The following is a 17,329-nucleotide window of genomic DNA, read 5'->3' on the forward strand; positions in this document are numbered from 1 at the left end:
TGGCATCCTGCTGGCCGGGGGGGAGGGGGGGGGGGGGGCTTCGCGAGGGCTGGAGGGGTACAGGTCAGGGCTGGTCAGGAGGGAGCACTATCTGGCAAGTTCACTCACGGCAGGTGCCATGCTTTACAGCACAACCGCTGCAGGTCGTCGGCATGCACATGCACGGCCACGGGCCCATCCATTCTCCATCCATTTATATCGTGGGAGCCGGGAGTTTTATGTGGTGCAGCTGCTAGCCCCTCACCGGTCGCAGAAACAGAAACGAAGAATCCAGCCCATAGTCTTTTCTAATAGTATCGGTTTATTGGATACTGTGGCAGAATTGTACCAGAACTCAGCAAAGCGTCAGGCTCACCCAGAAAACTGGCGTGGGACACTCCAATTTCACAGACCAGGGGTGGGATTCTCCACCGGCGGGATTCTCCGTTGCGCCAGTGGCGCACCCACGCCCACGGGTTTCCCGGTGGCGTGGGGTGGCTGCAATGAGAAATCCCATTGGCAGGTGGTGAGAACAGAGAATCCCACTGCTGGCCAGGTCGCACCACCACTGAACACACGGACGATGGACCCGAGAATGCTGCCCCAGTTTGGCCAAAGAAAACTCAGCGGGTGTGGTTTCTGCTGTCACTCTGGTAATGCGGGGACTCTTAGATCTGGGAACCAGCTCTACACAGATTGGGGAGCAGCACTGCAATGCAATGACACTCAGCACACATAACAGGGGACATGTGGCTGTACCTCCTCCACTCTCCCCCTCACTGACATTCATTCCCAGCATCCACTTCCGACATTCCTGGCGGCATCCCCCCTCAATGTCCACTCTCCGTCCCGTCAACCACACATAAAAGCACTCCCCTCAACACCCCCCCACCCCCCCCCCCCCCCCCACCCCCCATCTCCACCCATGGGTCTCCCATGAGGATCCACCCTTGCCACTGCTCTGGCAAAGGTTGGCACTGCCAGGTTGGCACAGCCAGTGTCAATCTGGCACTGCATGGCCATGCCCCCTTTGCCCTCCCCCCAGGGCTATACTTGCCTCTGTGCCCCAGAGGGATCCCCTCAACTACCTCATGCCTGGTCCAACCTGTTTTAAACATTGCCGATATAACATCATGCGGATGAGGTTTCAGTAGTCTGTGAGGCAGATCATTTGATGGGGGGGGAAGGTGGTACTAAGTACATTGAAATGAATTCAAACGTGATAAAATATGGTTCACATCCCTTGTGGGTGTGATACTCGCAAATCGTGAGGGCCTCGCCTTTCCGGTTCTCGAGAGGACCTCACCACCGATATCGCGGGTAGCGACTATCTACTTTAACATGGACACAGTTAGGAAATGTGACTCTTTATTACGATCGAGAAACATGGGCCGGGATTCTCCAGTCTGTACTAATCTGTGCATAATCAAGCACATGGGCATTGGGCAACAGGGCGGCTGCTGACATCCCTACCCTTGCTGCTGGCCCCCTGGAGGGTGTTTTTCTGGCAGCAGCCACAGCCTCCTCTATGCTGCTGCCAATTACAAGAGCTACTAGCTCCTCATTGGCCACCGGTTCTTGGCAGGCAGATGGCGTATCATGAGGTCCTCAATTGGAAGGAAAGCCCTACTGCCCATTTAGCTGTCTGATGGGAAGAAGATACAGTGGATTTCTCCCTCAGTGTTAGCACGGGTACATATCATTGCTTTTTCAGGCAGCAAGCAAGATACCCACTGAGAACTGGAGATTCTGGCCATGCTTTGTTCTTTTACGTTTCATTATTAAAAAATCTAATTCGACCAGAAATAAATATAATTACACAATACTGACGTAATGGTACACATATAATTATTGAATTATATTAGGTATTTTGTTAACTTGCAAAAATTCTTTTTCCAGAATGACATTTATATAGGTGTCCAAAAGCTGAATAACCGGCCACCCAGAACCCGAAGGCTTTGAGAGACAGACTGTGTGTGTGGAGATCATGCTTTCAGAGTTGTCACTCTCAGCAAGATGGTTCCAGTTTTCAGTATTCATGTCATCTGATCACTACAGTCAAAGAGCTCTAATAATGCTGCATGAAGCTGGGCCCTTTAACACATTCGCTATCAGTTTACATGTTGCTCTACACAGGTATACACCAATACTTCTCATGAATGTTTAAGAGGGAGTTTAGCTGTTTATTTGGGGGCAATCACATGATTGGAACATAACTGAAAAGTGAAAGCACACAAACACTACATATTTCACAACATGTTTTGGAAATATTTTCCTCAGAATTAATTTTCTACATTGTTATTTCCATGTTTCAGAAACAAAATGGCTGCACGTGAGTTTATAAACTGCTGCAAATCAAAGCCAAATGTGATTTTCTTTGTCTGAAGGCCCTCCCCTGATGCTCTGCCTCGATGTCAAAGCTATCAATTTCTATCAATTTATTTTCATTTCTTCCATCGATCCGTTTTTCTCTCATCATTGTCACCTCCCCCCCCCCACCACCACCACCCCACCCCATTAAGCCATCTGATACCTATTCCAAGTTATCCTTTCCTACACTGATTACCCTTGTTCTGCCGTTAACACATTCCGGTCCCTTAATGTGCCAATATCAGCATCCTTCTTAGCCTTGATCACCACCATTTACGTTCCCTTTGTCTTTTTGTCCGCAACATCTTTGTCAATCTCCACCTATAGCTGGCCCTCTATCGAGCCCCACAGCTCCAAGCAGCCCCTTACCCCTGCAACAGTATAAAGCTCATCCTAATTCCAGTTCTCTCGAGTCTTGACAAAGAGTCATCTAGACGCGAAACATTAGCTCCCTTCTCTCTCCACAGATAGTGCCAGACCTGCTGAGGTTGTCTAGTATTTTCTGTTTTTCTCACATTTTAGTTCTGTCGCTATTTCTTTAAAATTAGCAATAATTACGCGACAAATCGACTGTTGCAAATGTGGATCTTTTCTCTTGCCCTAGATTATTTCAGCTGTTTTCTTAGATCATTGTAATTGATGAGCCTCAATGCTCAATACTTTCAAATGTTTATCTTTGTCTTTAGACCTTTCAGCAACATGCCCAGGAAATAGGTAGTAAAAACCCTGGGTGGGATTCTCCAACCCCCCGCTGGGTCGGAGAATCGCCCGGGGCCAGCGTCAATCCCGCCCCCACCGTGTCCGAAATTCTCCGCCACTCGAGATTCGGCGGGGGTGGGAATCGCGCCGCACCGGTCGCGGGCCCCCCCACGGCGATTCTCAGGCCCGCGATTGGCCGAAGTCCCGCCGCTGACAAGTCTCTCCCACCGGCGTGGATTAAACCACCTACCTGACTGGCGGGATTGGAGGCGCGGGCGGGCGCCGGGGTCCTGGGGGGGGCGCGCGGGGCGATCTGGCCCCAGGAGGTGCCCCCACGGTGGCCTGGCCTGCGATCGGGGCCAACCAATCGGCAGGCGGGCCTGTGCCGTAGGGCACTCTTTTTCTTCCGTCTTTGCCATGGTCTTCACAATGGCGGAGGCGGAAAATTCCCCCTCCCCTGCGCATGCGCCGGGATGACGCCAGCAGCCACTGACGCTCTGGCGCATGCGCGGACGTACGCTGGCCGGCGAAATCCTTTCGGCCCCGGCTGGCGTAGCGCCAAAGGCCGTTCACGCCAGCCGGCGGAGCGGGGATCACTCCGGCGCAGGCCTAGCCCCTCAATGTGAGGGCTTGGCCCCTAAAGGTGCGGAGACTTATGCAAGATAATCTAAAATTTTAATATTAACAACATAATGCATATCAGTTGCTGTTCCGGTTGCTGTTGGCTCATCTTGCATAGGTGTCCTGATGCATTTAAGACAAAAGCTTCGTTAGCAAGTCTGTTTTTTCAGCAGTTCTCAAGTTCTGTATTACCAAATAATGTAATTTAAAAATAAACCAAATTTTAAGACAATTGAGTGCAAATAACGATTTTAATACACACTGAGGGATGAAGTCAACATTTAGAATTTAGAACAGTACAGCACAGAACAGGCCCTTCAGCCCTCGATGTTGTGCCGAGCAATGATCACCCTACTCAAACTCACGTATCCACCCTATACCCATAACCCAACAACCCCCCCTTAACCTTACTTTTTAGGACACTACGGGTCTGCACATTTTACTGGCAAAAGTGGGAAACAATAATAACCAATTTATCATTTACATAACTGTTTGTTATTGTTGAAGTAATAGAGATATATTTTCAAGCAAAGATACTTTGCGATTTTGGTGGGAATGTGGAGGTGTTGGCTGTTCCAATGCACTTGCTGCTATTTTACCTTTTAAGTGACAGAGGTTCTGTGCAAGAAGCTTTGACAAGATGCTGCTGTCTATCTTGAAAACGGTACACGCTGCAGCCACACTGTGCCGGTAATGAAGAGAGCAGATGTTAATGGGTGCCCATCCAGCGGGCCACTTCATCTTGAATGGTACCAAGGCCCTTGAGCGTTCTTAAGTAAAATGTATTGTTAAAGCTGCCCCAAAATCTGTCACATCATGGTCTTTTTACTATTCTAAATTGTTTTTGCAGTGTGTCATTTTCAGGTTGTCCTTTTGTCTGTGTATACGTGCATGTGCAGGACTGGGCAAAGGTGGTTAGGTGGTTGCAACTACTGCGGTGTTTGATTTTGACCGGAGCAGACGCGATGGGCCAAAGGGCCTTTCTGTAGATCTCTATGACTCTATGACTGAGATGTGAAGTCCTCCAAGGTCAAGCAACTATCCATTATTTACTGTTTAGGCTCACACCAGAAAACAATGTTTATTTGTTGTAGCCTATCTGGTCCTATGGAGCTGTAACTTTGCAGAATGCCAATGCCTTTGGGACACAAGGGATGAATCATAATAACCTCCAGCCACCAACCAGTTCAATACCCGAACCTGTGTTCCCAGGATGTTGTTCAGTTACCATTGCAAATGCATTTGATACCTTTCTGTGCAAATTTTAACATTCCCATTTTGATAACATGGAGAATATATGCGAAAACCAGCTTACAAAAATGATTGACATCGGACATAAAATGCTGCACGACTGAGAATAAACTTTAACATCTCTTCCCACCAGGATAATCAATTAAGAAATGTGTTTGTTTCAAATGCTGCCTGTTACGATATGTCTTGTGTTGCAAAATTATTTATCGCTTTTTTAAAATTTGCAAAGTCCAGTCGTTCCTGCCGACCTTCAGGAATTTCAAAGGGCTTTTTTTTACAATGAAGCTTTGTGCCAAAGTTGTGTACAGATTTCTCCTCCATAATCTGTCCCCACTGCACGATTACTGCTTCTCCTTGCAGACGCATCTTCTGTACAATGCTGCAGCGGAATCATATGTCTTATTTTAAACCTAGTAACAATGCTATTCTTTTTAAATATCCTGTCCAATTAATCATTCCCTGTGTTCAGTTCCTAAGTCTCTTTCCTTTGGCATTGATTTAATGGTCATAATAGATTCTATTAATTTAAATGACAGATGAAAAATTGTCATTAATACTGCTTTATTCATTTTCGTATTCTATTAAAATAAAATACATATAGATATTAAGGCCAGCTGGATCAACTGGTTTGCAGCACTCAATATGTCACATGCATTAATCAAGGCATTGTACTGTTAAATGAGTGTGTTTCCTATCATGTTTTTTCATCAAGAAATAAATACAAAGAGCGGCAAATTAGTAAGTAAATGGTAAGCAACAATATGCGCCCAATCGTAGCCATTCATCTGCCAAAATTAACCTTCTACTGTACTTTAGTGTACCATTTCAACCATTTTACATCAACCTTTTAAAATTTTGGTGCAGATGTATTTCATTGATACTGTCTCTAGCACCAGCTTGTGGTGGCTATCGTAATGACATGTACAAACTGAACCTCGCTCAGCAGCTTGATACAAGGACAAGTGTCATAGAATCCCTACAGGGCAAAAGGAGGCCATTTGGCCCATCGAGTCTGCACCAACTCTTTGAAAGACCACCCCAACTAGGCCTAATCCCCCGATAGCACAGTTGTTTGCACTGTGCTTCACAGTGCCAGGGACCCAGGTTTGATTCCCAGTTTGGGTTACTCTCTGTGCGGAATCTGCACGTTCTCCCAGTGATTGCGTGAGTTTCCTCCGGATGCTCCAGTTTCCTCCCACAGAGTTCCGAAAGACGTGCTGTTAGGTGAATTGGACATTCTGAATTCTCCCTCAGTGTACCCGAACAGGCGCCGGAATGTGGCGACTAGGGGCTTTTCACGGTAACTTCATTGCAGTGTTAATGTAAGCCTACTTGTGACACTACTAAAGATTATTATTATTCCTGCAACCCCACCCTAAGGAGAAATTTAGCACGACCAATCCACCTCACCTGCGTATCTTTGGACTATGGGAAGAAACCGGAGCAGCCAGAGGAAACTCACGGAGAGAAAGTACAAACTCCACACAGTCACCCGAGATCGGAATCGAACCCGGGTCCCTGGCGCTGTGAGGCAGCAATGCTAACCACTGTGTGGTTCATGATACAGTATAAAACGCACCTGTCCACATATATATATGAAGTGGTGTATAATATTAAAACATTGATAACATTGAGACTTTTACAATTGTTTGAAGTATCTGAGAATCTTTTACAGTTTCATTTATTTCCTCATTGTGCTTTGATTGAAGTAACAGACTCTCTTGATCTAAAGTTCAAACTTTCAAATCTAATTTTTAGCGAAAGTGAAACCACACTTTTATCCCACATTTTAAAATGTTTGTTTAAGAAGCTTCATTTGACCCATGAGGGGCGGGATTTTCCAACCCCCCGCCGGGTCGGAGAATTGCCGGGGGTTGGCGTGAGTCGCGCCGCTCACCCCAGAGAATGGCGGGGACCGGCGCGACTCAATGGGCCCCGGGGCTGCCCGAAGTCTCCGGCCCACGATGGGCCGAAGTCCCGCCGTTTTTTTGCCAGTCCCGCCGGCGTGGATCAGACTAGGTCCCTTACCGGCGGTACCTGGTGACGTGGGCGGGCTCCGGGGTCCTGGGGGGGGCGCAGGGAGATCTGGCCCCAGGGGGTGCCCCCACGGTAGCCTGGCCCACGATCGGGGCCCACCGATCGGCTGTTGAGACAGGAGATGTACAAAATTGTGAGGGGTCTGGATAGAGTGGATGGGAAGCACCTACTTACTTGAGGTTTGACAACAGCGACTAGGAAGCAGAGCTTTCAAGTAATTGGTGGAAGGATTGGAAGGGAGATGAGGGATTTGCTTTTCCCGTCCCAAGTATTGTGGGGGTTTGGGACCAGCTGCCAGAATGGGTAGTAGAGGCAGAAACCCTCAAATCATTTAAAAGGTGTCTGGCTGTGTACCTGAACTGCCGTAATCTGCAGGGCTGTGTGCCAAATTCTGGAAAGTAGGATTAGGCTGGGTGGTTCGTTCTAGGGCTAGCACAGACACAATGGACCAAGTGGCCTCTTTCTGTGTAGTAAGCTTACTATGATCCCATGATTCAAATTACAGCAGCTGTAGTGTAAACTCAGAGAATTCAGAGACATGGCCTAAGCACGGTGGCACAGTGGTTAGCACAGTTGCTTCACAGCTCCAGGGTCCGAGGTTGGATTCCCGGCTTGGGTCACTGTTTGTGCGGAGTCTGCACGTTCTCCTCGTGGGTTTCCTCCAGGCGCTCCTGTTTCCTCCCACAGTCCAAAGATGTGCCGGTAAGGTGGATTGGCCATGCTAAATTGCCCTTAAAGTCCAAAAAGGTTAGGTGGGGTTACGGGGATAGGATGGAGGTGTGGGTTTAAGTAGGGTGCGCTTTCCAAGAGCCGGTGCAGATTCGATGGGCCAAATGACCTCCTTCTGCATTGTAAATTCTATGATTCTATGATAAGCGAGCACAAAGTGAAGAAATCTGCTCCCCGCAGTGAGTAAACTGGTGCTCAACGTAAATGGTATAAATTTAGGTTTATAACTTGACCTGTCTCTCTCGAGATAAACAGAATGAGAATTGCTCCCCCAGGCATTCTCATTGCTTCTGTGTAGGCTGGGCCATAACTTTATTAACTGCATTACAATCTCAGTGGTTACAGTTGTACTATAAGCTCGCCACTACCTTTAAACCAGCAGTGCAAGCATTATTAAGGTAGCAATATAGGAACGCAGCAATATGAGGAGGTACTTTAGCCTCTTGAACTGCCGTTTAGTGATACCATGATGTATCTGTATCCTAACTCCATCTTCCAGCCTTGGCCCATGTCCCTTAATAACTCTTTGGAGATCCAAAGATTCTTGGAGCTGAAAAATATAGATGGACCACTAAGAGGGTTGGTCTTTATATCCAGAGGTCTTGAATACATAGATGTTGAAGATTCAGCTCTGGTTAGAGTACTGTGAACACTCGGGCACTACACAGCAAGAAGAAATATATTATCCCTGGAGGGAGTGCAGCATCAATTTACCAGAATTCAACACCAGAGACCAAGGATTAAAATAAGGAGAGAGATTACAAAACCTTTGGTCAGGTTCCTTACAACTTAAAAGTTGAAGGGGTGATTTTATTGACGTTTTCAAGCTCAAGCTATTAAGGGGAACAGAGGGGGGAGAAAGGGAGAAACTATGGGCTGAAACTTTGCAGCGCTGTGAGACAGACTGGGAGGCAGGAGGGTTGAAAGACATTGGGAAGGGCGCCAAGCCATCCCGCCCATGGGATATTATCAATGGAGAGAGGCTTAGTACTGATGGGCGGCCGGTTGAGTCACTTAAGGGTCCGATTAAGGACCACTTCCAACAACAATAACAACACCTTATATTTATATTGCCCCTTTAGCCTGATGGAAGGACCCATGTTGCTTCACAGGAGGTTACTAAACAAAATACATGACACCGAGTCACATAAGAATACTGTATGAAATGAAAAGAAAATCGCTTATTGTCACAAGTAGGTTTCAAATGAAGTTACTGTGAAAAGCCCCTAGTCGCCACATTCCGGCGCCTGTTCAGGGAGGCTGGTACAGGAATTGAACCGTGCTGCTGGCCTGCCTTGGTCTGCTTTAAAAGCCAGCGATTTAGCCCAGTGTGCTAAACCAGCCCCTACTTATAGGTCAGTTTCTTGGGCAAAGAGGTAGATTTTAAGGAGTGCCTTAAAGGGGGAAAGCGAGATCACGAGGCAGACAGGTGGAGGGAAGGAATTCTGGAACTTGGGATCTAGGCAACTGAAGGCACCGCCACGACCAACGATGGGGAAATGATAATTGGGAATGCTCAAGAGACCAGCATTGGAGCATAACGCCCATCTTGGAGGACTGTGGCGCTGGAGGTAATTATAGAGACAGAGAGGGGGCAAGGATCATGGAAGGATTTGAAAGTAAGAATGCGAATTTTAAAGTAAAGGAGCGGGGTTTTCTGGCCGTTCCCGCCAGTAGGATCTTCCAGCCCCGCTGACGGTGACCCCACCTCACTGGGGGCTCCCCAGGGTAACCCTGTTATCAGCGATAGGACCAGAAGATCCCGCCCCTGGCCAATAGTGGGCCGCCACCACAAAATATGTCACGGGGGATGGGGGGTGTTGCTTGACTGGGAGCCAATATAACAAGCATAGGGGTGATGATGGAATAGGACTTGCTGCCAGTTAAGATACGGGCAGCAGAGTTTTGGATGTCTTCAAAGAAGGATTTTCCACCCACTTCTGTGACATGTTTTATGGTAGCTGCCAGTCAACAGGTTTTCCTGTTGTTCGCACCCTCCTGAAACCCACGGCCTTTGATGGGACTGGAAAACCCTGCCGGCGGAAGCAGTTGGAAAATTTCCGCCCAGGTTTATGGAGCCGAAGACAGTCCGGAGTTTATTTGAACAACTGAGTCAAGAGGTAACAAAGTCATGGATGACAGATTCCGATGGAGAAAAGTCAGGGAGTGTTAGGGAGGTGGAAATAAGTAACCTTAGTGATGATTCAAATATAAAGTTGGAATCAAACCTCGGGATCAAATGCGACACCAAGGTTGTGGAAACGTTGTCCAACCTCAGACTGGTGCCAGGGAGAGGAATGGAGTTGGGAACGATGGAATGGTGCATGGTGTGGTCACTGAAAACAATGGTTTCAGTCTTCCCAATATTTTGCCCACGTTGGGAGGGTCACCACCATCTCTACTGATGGAGAAACCTGCGACAACCTGTTAATTGCCAACAAAATGCCCGCCCTGAGTCCCACCACCCACCAGCTGAGGGTCAACTCATACGTTGTGTCCCAACAGTGGGACCTCTCCAGTGTAGGTACAATTCAGCCCTATATCCCATTGTTGAGGAACAGAATTGAATGGCTAAATGGCTTAAACCTGTTCCTATGCACTCAAGATGCTTAGAATGGGTAAAAATGAGTCACCTCAGATTTAACATTATTAATTGAGCTAACATCTACTTTTTTTTGTGGGAGAATATTCCACAGTCCTTTGCATGAAGAAGTGTTGGTTAATTTATTTCCCAAATGGCCTAGCTCCCAACATGGATCTGTGACAGAGAAATTGCACTTAACTAATGTACTAGAGTTCATTGAGAAAGTAGCAAGCAAGGTGGGTGAAGGGACTTGGATTTCTAAAATGCATTTGTAAAGATGACACATCAATAGTTACTACACAAAATAAGCGCTCATGGTGTAGGGGACCAATAGCATGGCTTTTTTAAAAATTCATTCTTAGGATGTGGGTGTCACTGGCTAGAGCAAGCCTTTGTTGCCTACCCCGAATTGCCCTTGAGAAGACGGTGGTGAGTTGCCTTTCGGAATAGCTGAAGACCATCTGGTGTAGGGAGGGAGTTCCAGGATTTTTGCTCACTGACAGTGAAGGAACAGCAATATATTTCCATGTCAGCATGGTCAGTGGCTTGGAGGGGAACTTCCATGTGTCTGCTGCCCTTGTTCTTCTAGATGGGAGTCGTCATGGGTTTGGAAGGTGCTGCCTAAAGAGCCTTGGCAAGTTCCTGCAGTGCATTTTGTAGATGGTTGACACTGCTGCTACTGTGTGTCGGTGGTGGAGAAAGTAAATGTTTGTGGATGGGATGCCAATGTAGCCATCTAAGATGGACACTGGGCTAACAAAATGGAGAACTGCTAAGACTGCAGGGAAAAAGCAGTTTAGCCAAGACAAGCAGTCTGCAAAGACTGATTAGCATTTTGCACGCAGCAAAACTAGTTTCTGGCCAGGTGGAAGATCTCAACCAAAGGTGTTAATAGCAAAACGCTTTGCATATTAATGAGGCAATCCAGATCTGGGCACACACAATAGCAACATTTGGTTTTGAATAGATACTTTAAGTGAAGGCCCAGACAAAACGGCACCAAAAGTATCCATCTCAAAAGACCCTAGAGACCGCCCCACCCATCGAGAAGGGACCCTCAGATTGGGGAATTAGTGAGACATCGATTGAGAATTGATCCAATCAATGCATGGAAGGTAAAGCCCGCCCCGAAAAGGCACGGACATTGGGGACCACTATAAAGATAGACCCCCACACATGGTCCTGTCTGTTCGTGCTCCGGCTTGATCTGTTCGTGCTCCGGCTTGATCTGTTCGTGCTCCGGCTTTGACTTCGACCCAGATCTGCTGTTGTATCCTGACTCCGACTCCAGCCGTTGATCCTGCCTTCCATCGCCAGCCGTTGAGCACCAGCCATCGTTCAGTAAGTCCCAAAACGACGCTCGCTACGTGAACTTATACAGTACTCTTCTAAGAACGAACAGAAGGTGCAGCTAAGAAAGGACCAAAGGCCTTGTCCCCTGACCTTGCTGCTTCCCACTTAGATAAGTATTTAGTCGTTTAATAGTAGAAATAGGTATTAGTCTTTAGCGTGTGCATGCGTATTTATTATATTTGTATAATAAATATCGATCGTTGGAACTTACTAATCGGTGTATAGTTTTATTACTTTGAACCTGACCTTGGAATATTTGTGAGGTGTTTATACGACACCTGGCGACTCCCGAGCTGAAAATACACATACAGAGCCTAGCAGTGTTAAGCACACGGCCTTTAAACGGAGGCGTGTTAATACACTCCAATAAACGCGTATTACACTCAAGTAAAACGTGCAACACCAATCAAATGCATTGCTTTGTCCTGGATGGTGTCAAACCTCGAGAATGTTGTTAGAGATGCACTCATCCAGGCAAATGGAGAGTATTCCATTAGACTCTGACTTGTGCCTTGTAGGTGGTGGGCAGGCTTTGTAGAGTCAGAAAGTGGGTTATTTGCCACAGGATTCCTAGCCTCTGACCTGCTCTTGCAGCCATAGTACTTATATGGCTAGTCCATTTTAACTAGAGCTCAATGGTAACCACCAGGATGTTGATAGTGGGGGATTCAGCGATGGAATGCCATTGGATGTCAAGGTTAGATGCTCTCTTGTTGGAGCTGTTCATTGCCTGGCATTTGTGTTTCTTGCCATTTGTCAGCCCAAGTCTGGGTGTTGTCCAGGTCTTGCTGGAAGAACCATGAACTGAGGAGTCACAAATGATGCTAAATATTGTGCAAATTGAATGTTGGCATTTACTGTGAGAAGAATGGACTATAAAAGTATGGGAGTTTTACTGCAGCTGTACAGGGCCTTGTTGAGACCACATCTGGAGTAATAAGTGCAGTTTTGGTCTCCTGATTTGAAAAGAGTGTTTAAATGCATTAAAAGCACGTCAGAGAAGGTTCACTCAGCTCACTGAATTAGTCTGGGTCTCTGGGTTATTAAATAGAGACTTTACCGCTATACCACCATCTCTCCCAGATTGAGCATGTACGCTCATTGGAGTTTAGAATTTTATTGAAACTGGTGAATACAAAGAACAAAGAAAAATTACAGTACAGGAACAAGCCCTTCGGCCCGCCAAGCCTGCGCCGATCCAGATCCTCTATCTAAAATAGTCGCCTATTTTCTAAGGATCTTATCCCTCTGCTCCCTGCCCATTCATGTATCTGTCTAGATACATCTTAAATGATGCTATCGTGCCTGCCTCTACCAACTCCGCCAGCAATTCGTTCCAGGCACCCACCACCCTCTGCGTAAAGAACTTTCCACGCATATCTCCCTTAAACTTTTCCCCTCTCGCCTTGAACTTGTGACCCCTAGTAATTGAGTACCCCACTCTGTGAAAAAGCTTGTTGCTATCCACCCTGTCTATACCTCTCATGATTTTGTAGACATCAATGAGGTCCCCCCTCAACCTCCGTCTTTCTAATGAAAATAATCCGAATCTACTCAACCTCTCTTCATAGCTAGTGCCCTCCATACCAGGCAACATCCTGGTGAACCTCCTCTGCACCCTCGCCAAAGCATCCACATCCTTTTGGTAATGTGGCGACCAGAACTGTACGCAGTATTCCAAATGTGGCCGAACCAAAGTCTTATATAACTGTAACATGACCTTCCAACTCTTGTAATCAATACCCCTTCCGATGAAGGAAAGCATGCCGCATGCCTTCTTGACCACTCTATCAACCTGCGCAGTCACTTTCAGGGTACAATGGACCTGAACACCCAGATCTCTCTGCATATCAATTTTCCCCAGGGCTTTTTCATTTACCATATAGTTCGCTCTTCAATTGGATCTTCCAAAATGCATCACCTCGCATTTGCCCGGATTGAACTCCATCTGCCATTTCTCCGCCCAACTCTCCAATTAATCTGTATTCTGTTGTATTCTCTGACAATCCCCTTCACTATCTGCTACTCCACCAATCTGCAAACGTGCTAATCAGACCACCTATACCTTCCTCCAGATCATTTATGTATATCACAAACAACAGTGATCCCAGCAAGGAACCCTATGGAACACCACTGGTCACAGTTCTCCATTTTGAGAAACTCCCTTCCACTACTACTCTCTGTCTCCTGTTGCCTAGCCAGTTCTTCATCCATCTAGCTAGTACACCCTGGACCCCATGAGACTTCACTTTCTCCATCTGCCTACCATGGGGAACTTTATCAAATGCCTTCCTGAAGTCCACGTATATGACATCTGCACCCTTCCCTCATCAATCAACTTTGTCACCTCCTCAAAGAATTCTATTAAGTTGGTAAGACATGACCTTCCCTGCACAAAACTATGTTGCCTATCACTGATGAGCCCATTTTCTTCCAAATGGGAATAGATCCTATCCCTCAGTATCTTCTCCAGCAGCTTCCCTACCACTGACGCCAGGCTCACTGGTCTATAATTACCTGGATTATCCCTGCTACCCTTCTTAAAAAAGGGGACAACATTAGCAATTCTACAGTCTTCCGGTACCTCACCCGTGTTGAAGGATGCTGCAAAGATATCTGTTAATGCCCCAGCTATTTCCTCTCTCACTTCCCTCAGTAACCTGGGATAGATCCCATCCGGACCTGGAGACTTGTCCACCTTAATACCTTTTAGAATACCCAGCACATCCTCCCTCCTTATGCCGACTTGACTTAGAGTAATCAAACATCTATCCCTAACCTCAACACCGTCATGTCCCTCTCCTCGGTGAATACCGATGCAAAGTACTCGTTAAGAATCTCACCCATTTTCTCTGACTCCACACATAACTTTCCCCCTTTGTCCTTGAGTGGGCCAACCCTTTCTCTAGTTACCCTCCTCCTCCTTATTTATGAATAAAAGGCTTTGGGATTTTCCTGAACCCTGTTTGCTAAAGATATTTCATGACCCCTTTTTGCCCTCTTGACTCCCCTGCCGGGTCGGAGAATCGCCGGGGGGGCCGTCGTGAATCCCGCATTCGCCGGCCGCCGAATTCTCCAGCACCGGAGATTCGGCGGGGGCGGGAATCGCAGCATCCCCCACCCGGCAATTCTCCGGCCCGTGATGTGCCGAAGTCTTTGCCAGTCCCACCAGCGTAAATTAGACTATGTCCCTTAACGGCAGGACCTGGCGGCGCGGACGGGCTTCGGGGTCCTGCGGGGGGCGCGGGGAGATCTGGCCCGAGGGTGGCCCCCATGGTGGACTAGCCTGCGATCAGGGCCCACTGATCCGCGGGCGGGCCTGTGCCGTAGGGGTACTCTTTTCCTACGCGTCAGCCGTGTCAGCCTCCATGATGGCCGAAGCGTAGGTGAACCCCCCCTGCGCATGCGCGGGGATGACATAGAACATAGAACATAGTACAGCACAGAACAGGCCCTTCGGCCCTCGATGTTGTGCCGAGCAATGATCACCCTACTCAAACCCACGTATCCACCCTATACCCGTAACCCAACACCCCCCCCCCCCCCCCCCAACCTTACTTTTTAGGACACTACGGGCAATTTAGCATGGCCAATCCACCTAACACGCACATCTTTGGACTGTGGGAGGAAACCGGAGCACCCGGTGGAAACCCACGCACACACGGGGAGGACGTGCAGACTCCACACAGACAGTGACCCAGCCGGGAACCGAAACTGGGACCCTGGAGCTGTGAAGCATTTATGCTAACCACCATGCTACCGCTGACACACCCGCGCATGCATGGACCCGCGCCGGCCGGCGGAGTCCCTTCGGCCCCGGCTGGCATGGCGCCAACTGCCTTCCACGCCGGCCGGCGGGGCGCAAACCACTCCGGCGCCGGCCTAGCCCCTGAAGGTGCGGAGGATTCCGCATCTTTGGGGCAGGCCGATGCCGGAGTGGTTCACACCACTCGGTCCCGCCGGTGCCCCCGCCCCGCCGGGTATGGGAGAATCCCGCCCCTTATGTATGCTTCCATTTTCCTCTTAGCTCGTCTCACAATTTCACCTGTCATCCATGGTTCCCTTATCTTGCCATTTCTAACCCTCATTTTCACAGGGACATGTTGTCCTGTACTCTATTCAACCTCTCTTTAAAAGCCTCCCGCGGATCAAATGTGGATTTACCTTCAAACATCTGCTCCCAATCCGCATTCCCCAGCTCCTGCCGAAATTTGGTATAGTTGGCCTTCCCCCAATTTAGCACTCTTCCTTTAGGACCAGTCTCCTCTTTGTCCATGAGTATTCTAAAACTGATGGAATTGTAATCACTATTCCCAAAGTAATCCCCGACTGAAACTTCAACCACCTGGCTGGGCTCATTCCCCAACACCAGGTCCAGTATGGCCCCTTCCCGAGTTGGACTATTTACATACTGCTCTAGAAAACCCTCCTGGATACTCCTTACAAATTCTGCTCCATGTAGACCTCTGACACTAAGTGTATCCCAGACAATGTTGGAAAAATTAAAATCTCCTATCACCACCACCCTGTTACTCCGACATCTTTCAATAATCTGTTTACATATTTGTACCTCTATCTCACGGTTCACTGTTGTGAGGTCTATAGTACAGCCCCAACATTGTTACCACACCCTTCCTATTTCTGAGCTCTGCCCATATCACCTTACTGCTCGAGTCCTCCGTAGTGCCCTTCTTCAGCACAGCTGTGATATCCTCTATGACCAGTAATGCAACTCCTCCACACCTTTTACCTCCTCTCTATCCCGCCTGAAGCATCGATATCCTGGGATATTTATTTGCCAATCATGCCTTTCCCTCAACCAAGTCTTAGTAATAGCAATAACATCATACTCCCAGGTACTCATCCAAGCCCTAAGTTCATCTGCCTTACCTACTACACCTATTGCATTAAAACAAATGCACCTCAGACCACCAGTCCCTTTGCGTTCATCATCTGCTCCCTGCCTACTATTCCCCTTGGTCACGCTGACTTCATGATCTAGTTCCTTACAGGCTTTAGTTCCTACCTTCTTACTGTCCACTTACCTCTTCATTTGGTTCCCATCCCTCTGCCCCAACAGCGTTATCAAAAGCACTCCCAAGGACATTGGTTCCAGTCCTGCCCAGGTGTAGTCCCACCTCAGTGAATACTGAAAGGAGGCTGCCTCTTGTCGGAGAGAGTAGAATTCGGTGTAACATTTTTTTAAGTTAAAGAGGTCTTTAAGACAGAGGTGAGGAGAAATAATTTTTGAAATTATTCTTTGCACAATTCCTTTGAAATCTTCTTCCCCAGAAAGCAATGGAGGCTGGGTCATTAAATTAATTCAATACTGAATTAGGTAGAATTTTGATGGGCAAGGGAGTCAAGGTTTATGAGGGGCAGATAGGAAGTTGAAGTTGAGACTACAGCTATGATCTTATGAATGGCAGGGCAGGTTGGAAGGGCAAAATGGCCTTCTCCTCCTGTCTTGTGGGTTCCCCAGCTGCAGAAATTGTTTCTCCCGATCTACTCTATAAATTTTTTTCAAAGTCTTAAAAACCTCAAACTGCCTGTTGAATTCTCAATTCCAATGAATACAATCTCTGCTCATAATCTAACTCTCGGAGCTCCAGTAACACTGATGAATCTGTGTTTCACTTCTTCCAAAGTCCCTTCTGTAGTGATATCATGGTTCTGTTGCAATTCACCGACTAACCACTAGGAGTC

At 47.6% G+C, this 17,329-nt stretch overlaps 1 protein-coding gene across 1 annotated transcript in view; it reads right to left on the reverse strand.

Moving 5' to 3' along the window:
• LOC119962245 (kinesin-like protein KIF28P) overlaps positions 1 to 5,286 on the reverse strand; it is a 125,020-nt gene extending 119,734 nt beyond the window's left edge. The window contains exon 1 of the mRNA XM_038790235.1: positions 5,099 to 5,286. Within this exon, the coding sequence (XP_038646163.1) occupies positions 5,099 to 5,286 (188 nt within the window). The remainder of the gene's footprint in view (positions 1 to 5,098) is intronic.
• Positions 5,287 to 17,329: the final 12,043 nt, after the last annotated feature.

Source organism: Scyliorhinus canicula, chromosome 2 (assembly GCF_902713615.1).
Source record: "Scyliorhinus canicula chromosome 2, sScyCan1.1, whole genome shotgun sequence".
Classification (NCBI taxonomy): domain Eukaryota; kingdom Metazoa; phylum Chordata; class Chondrichthyes; order Carcharhiniformes; family Scyliorhinidae; genus Scyliorhinus; species Scyliorhinus canicula.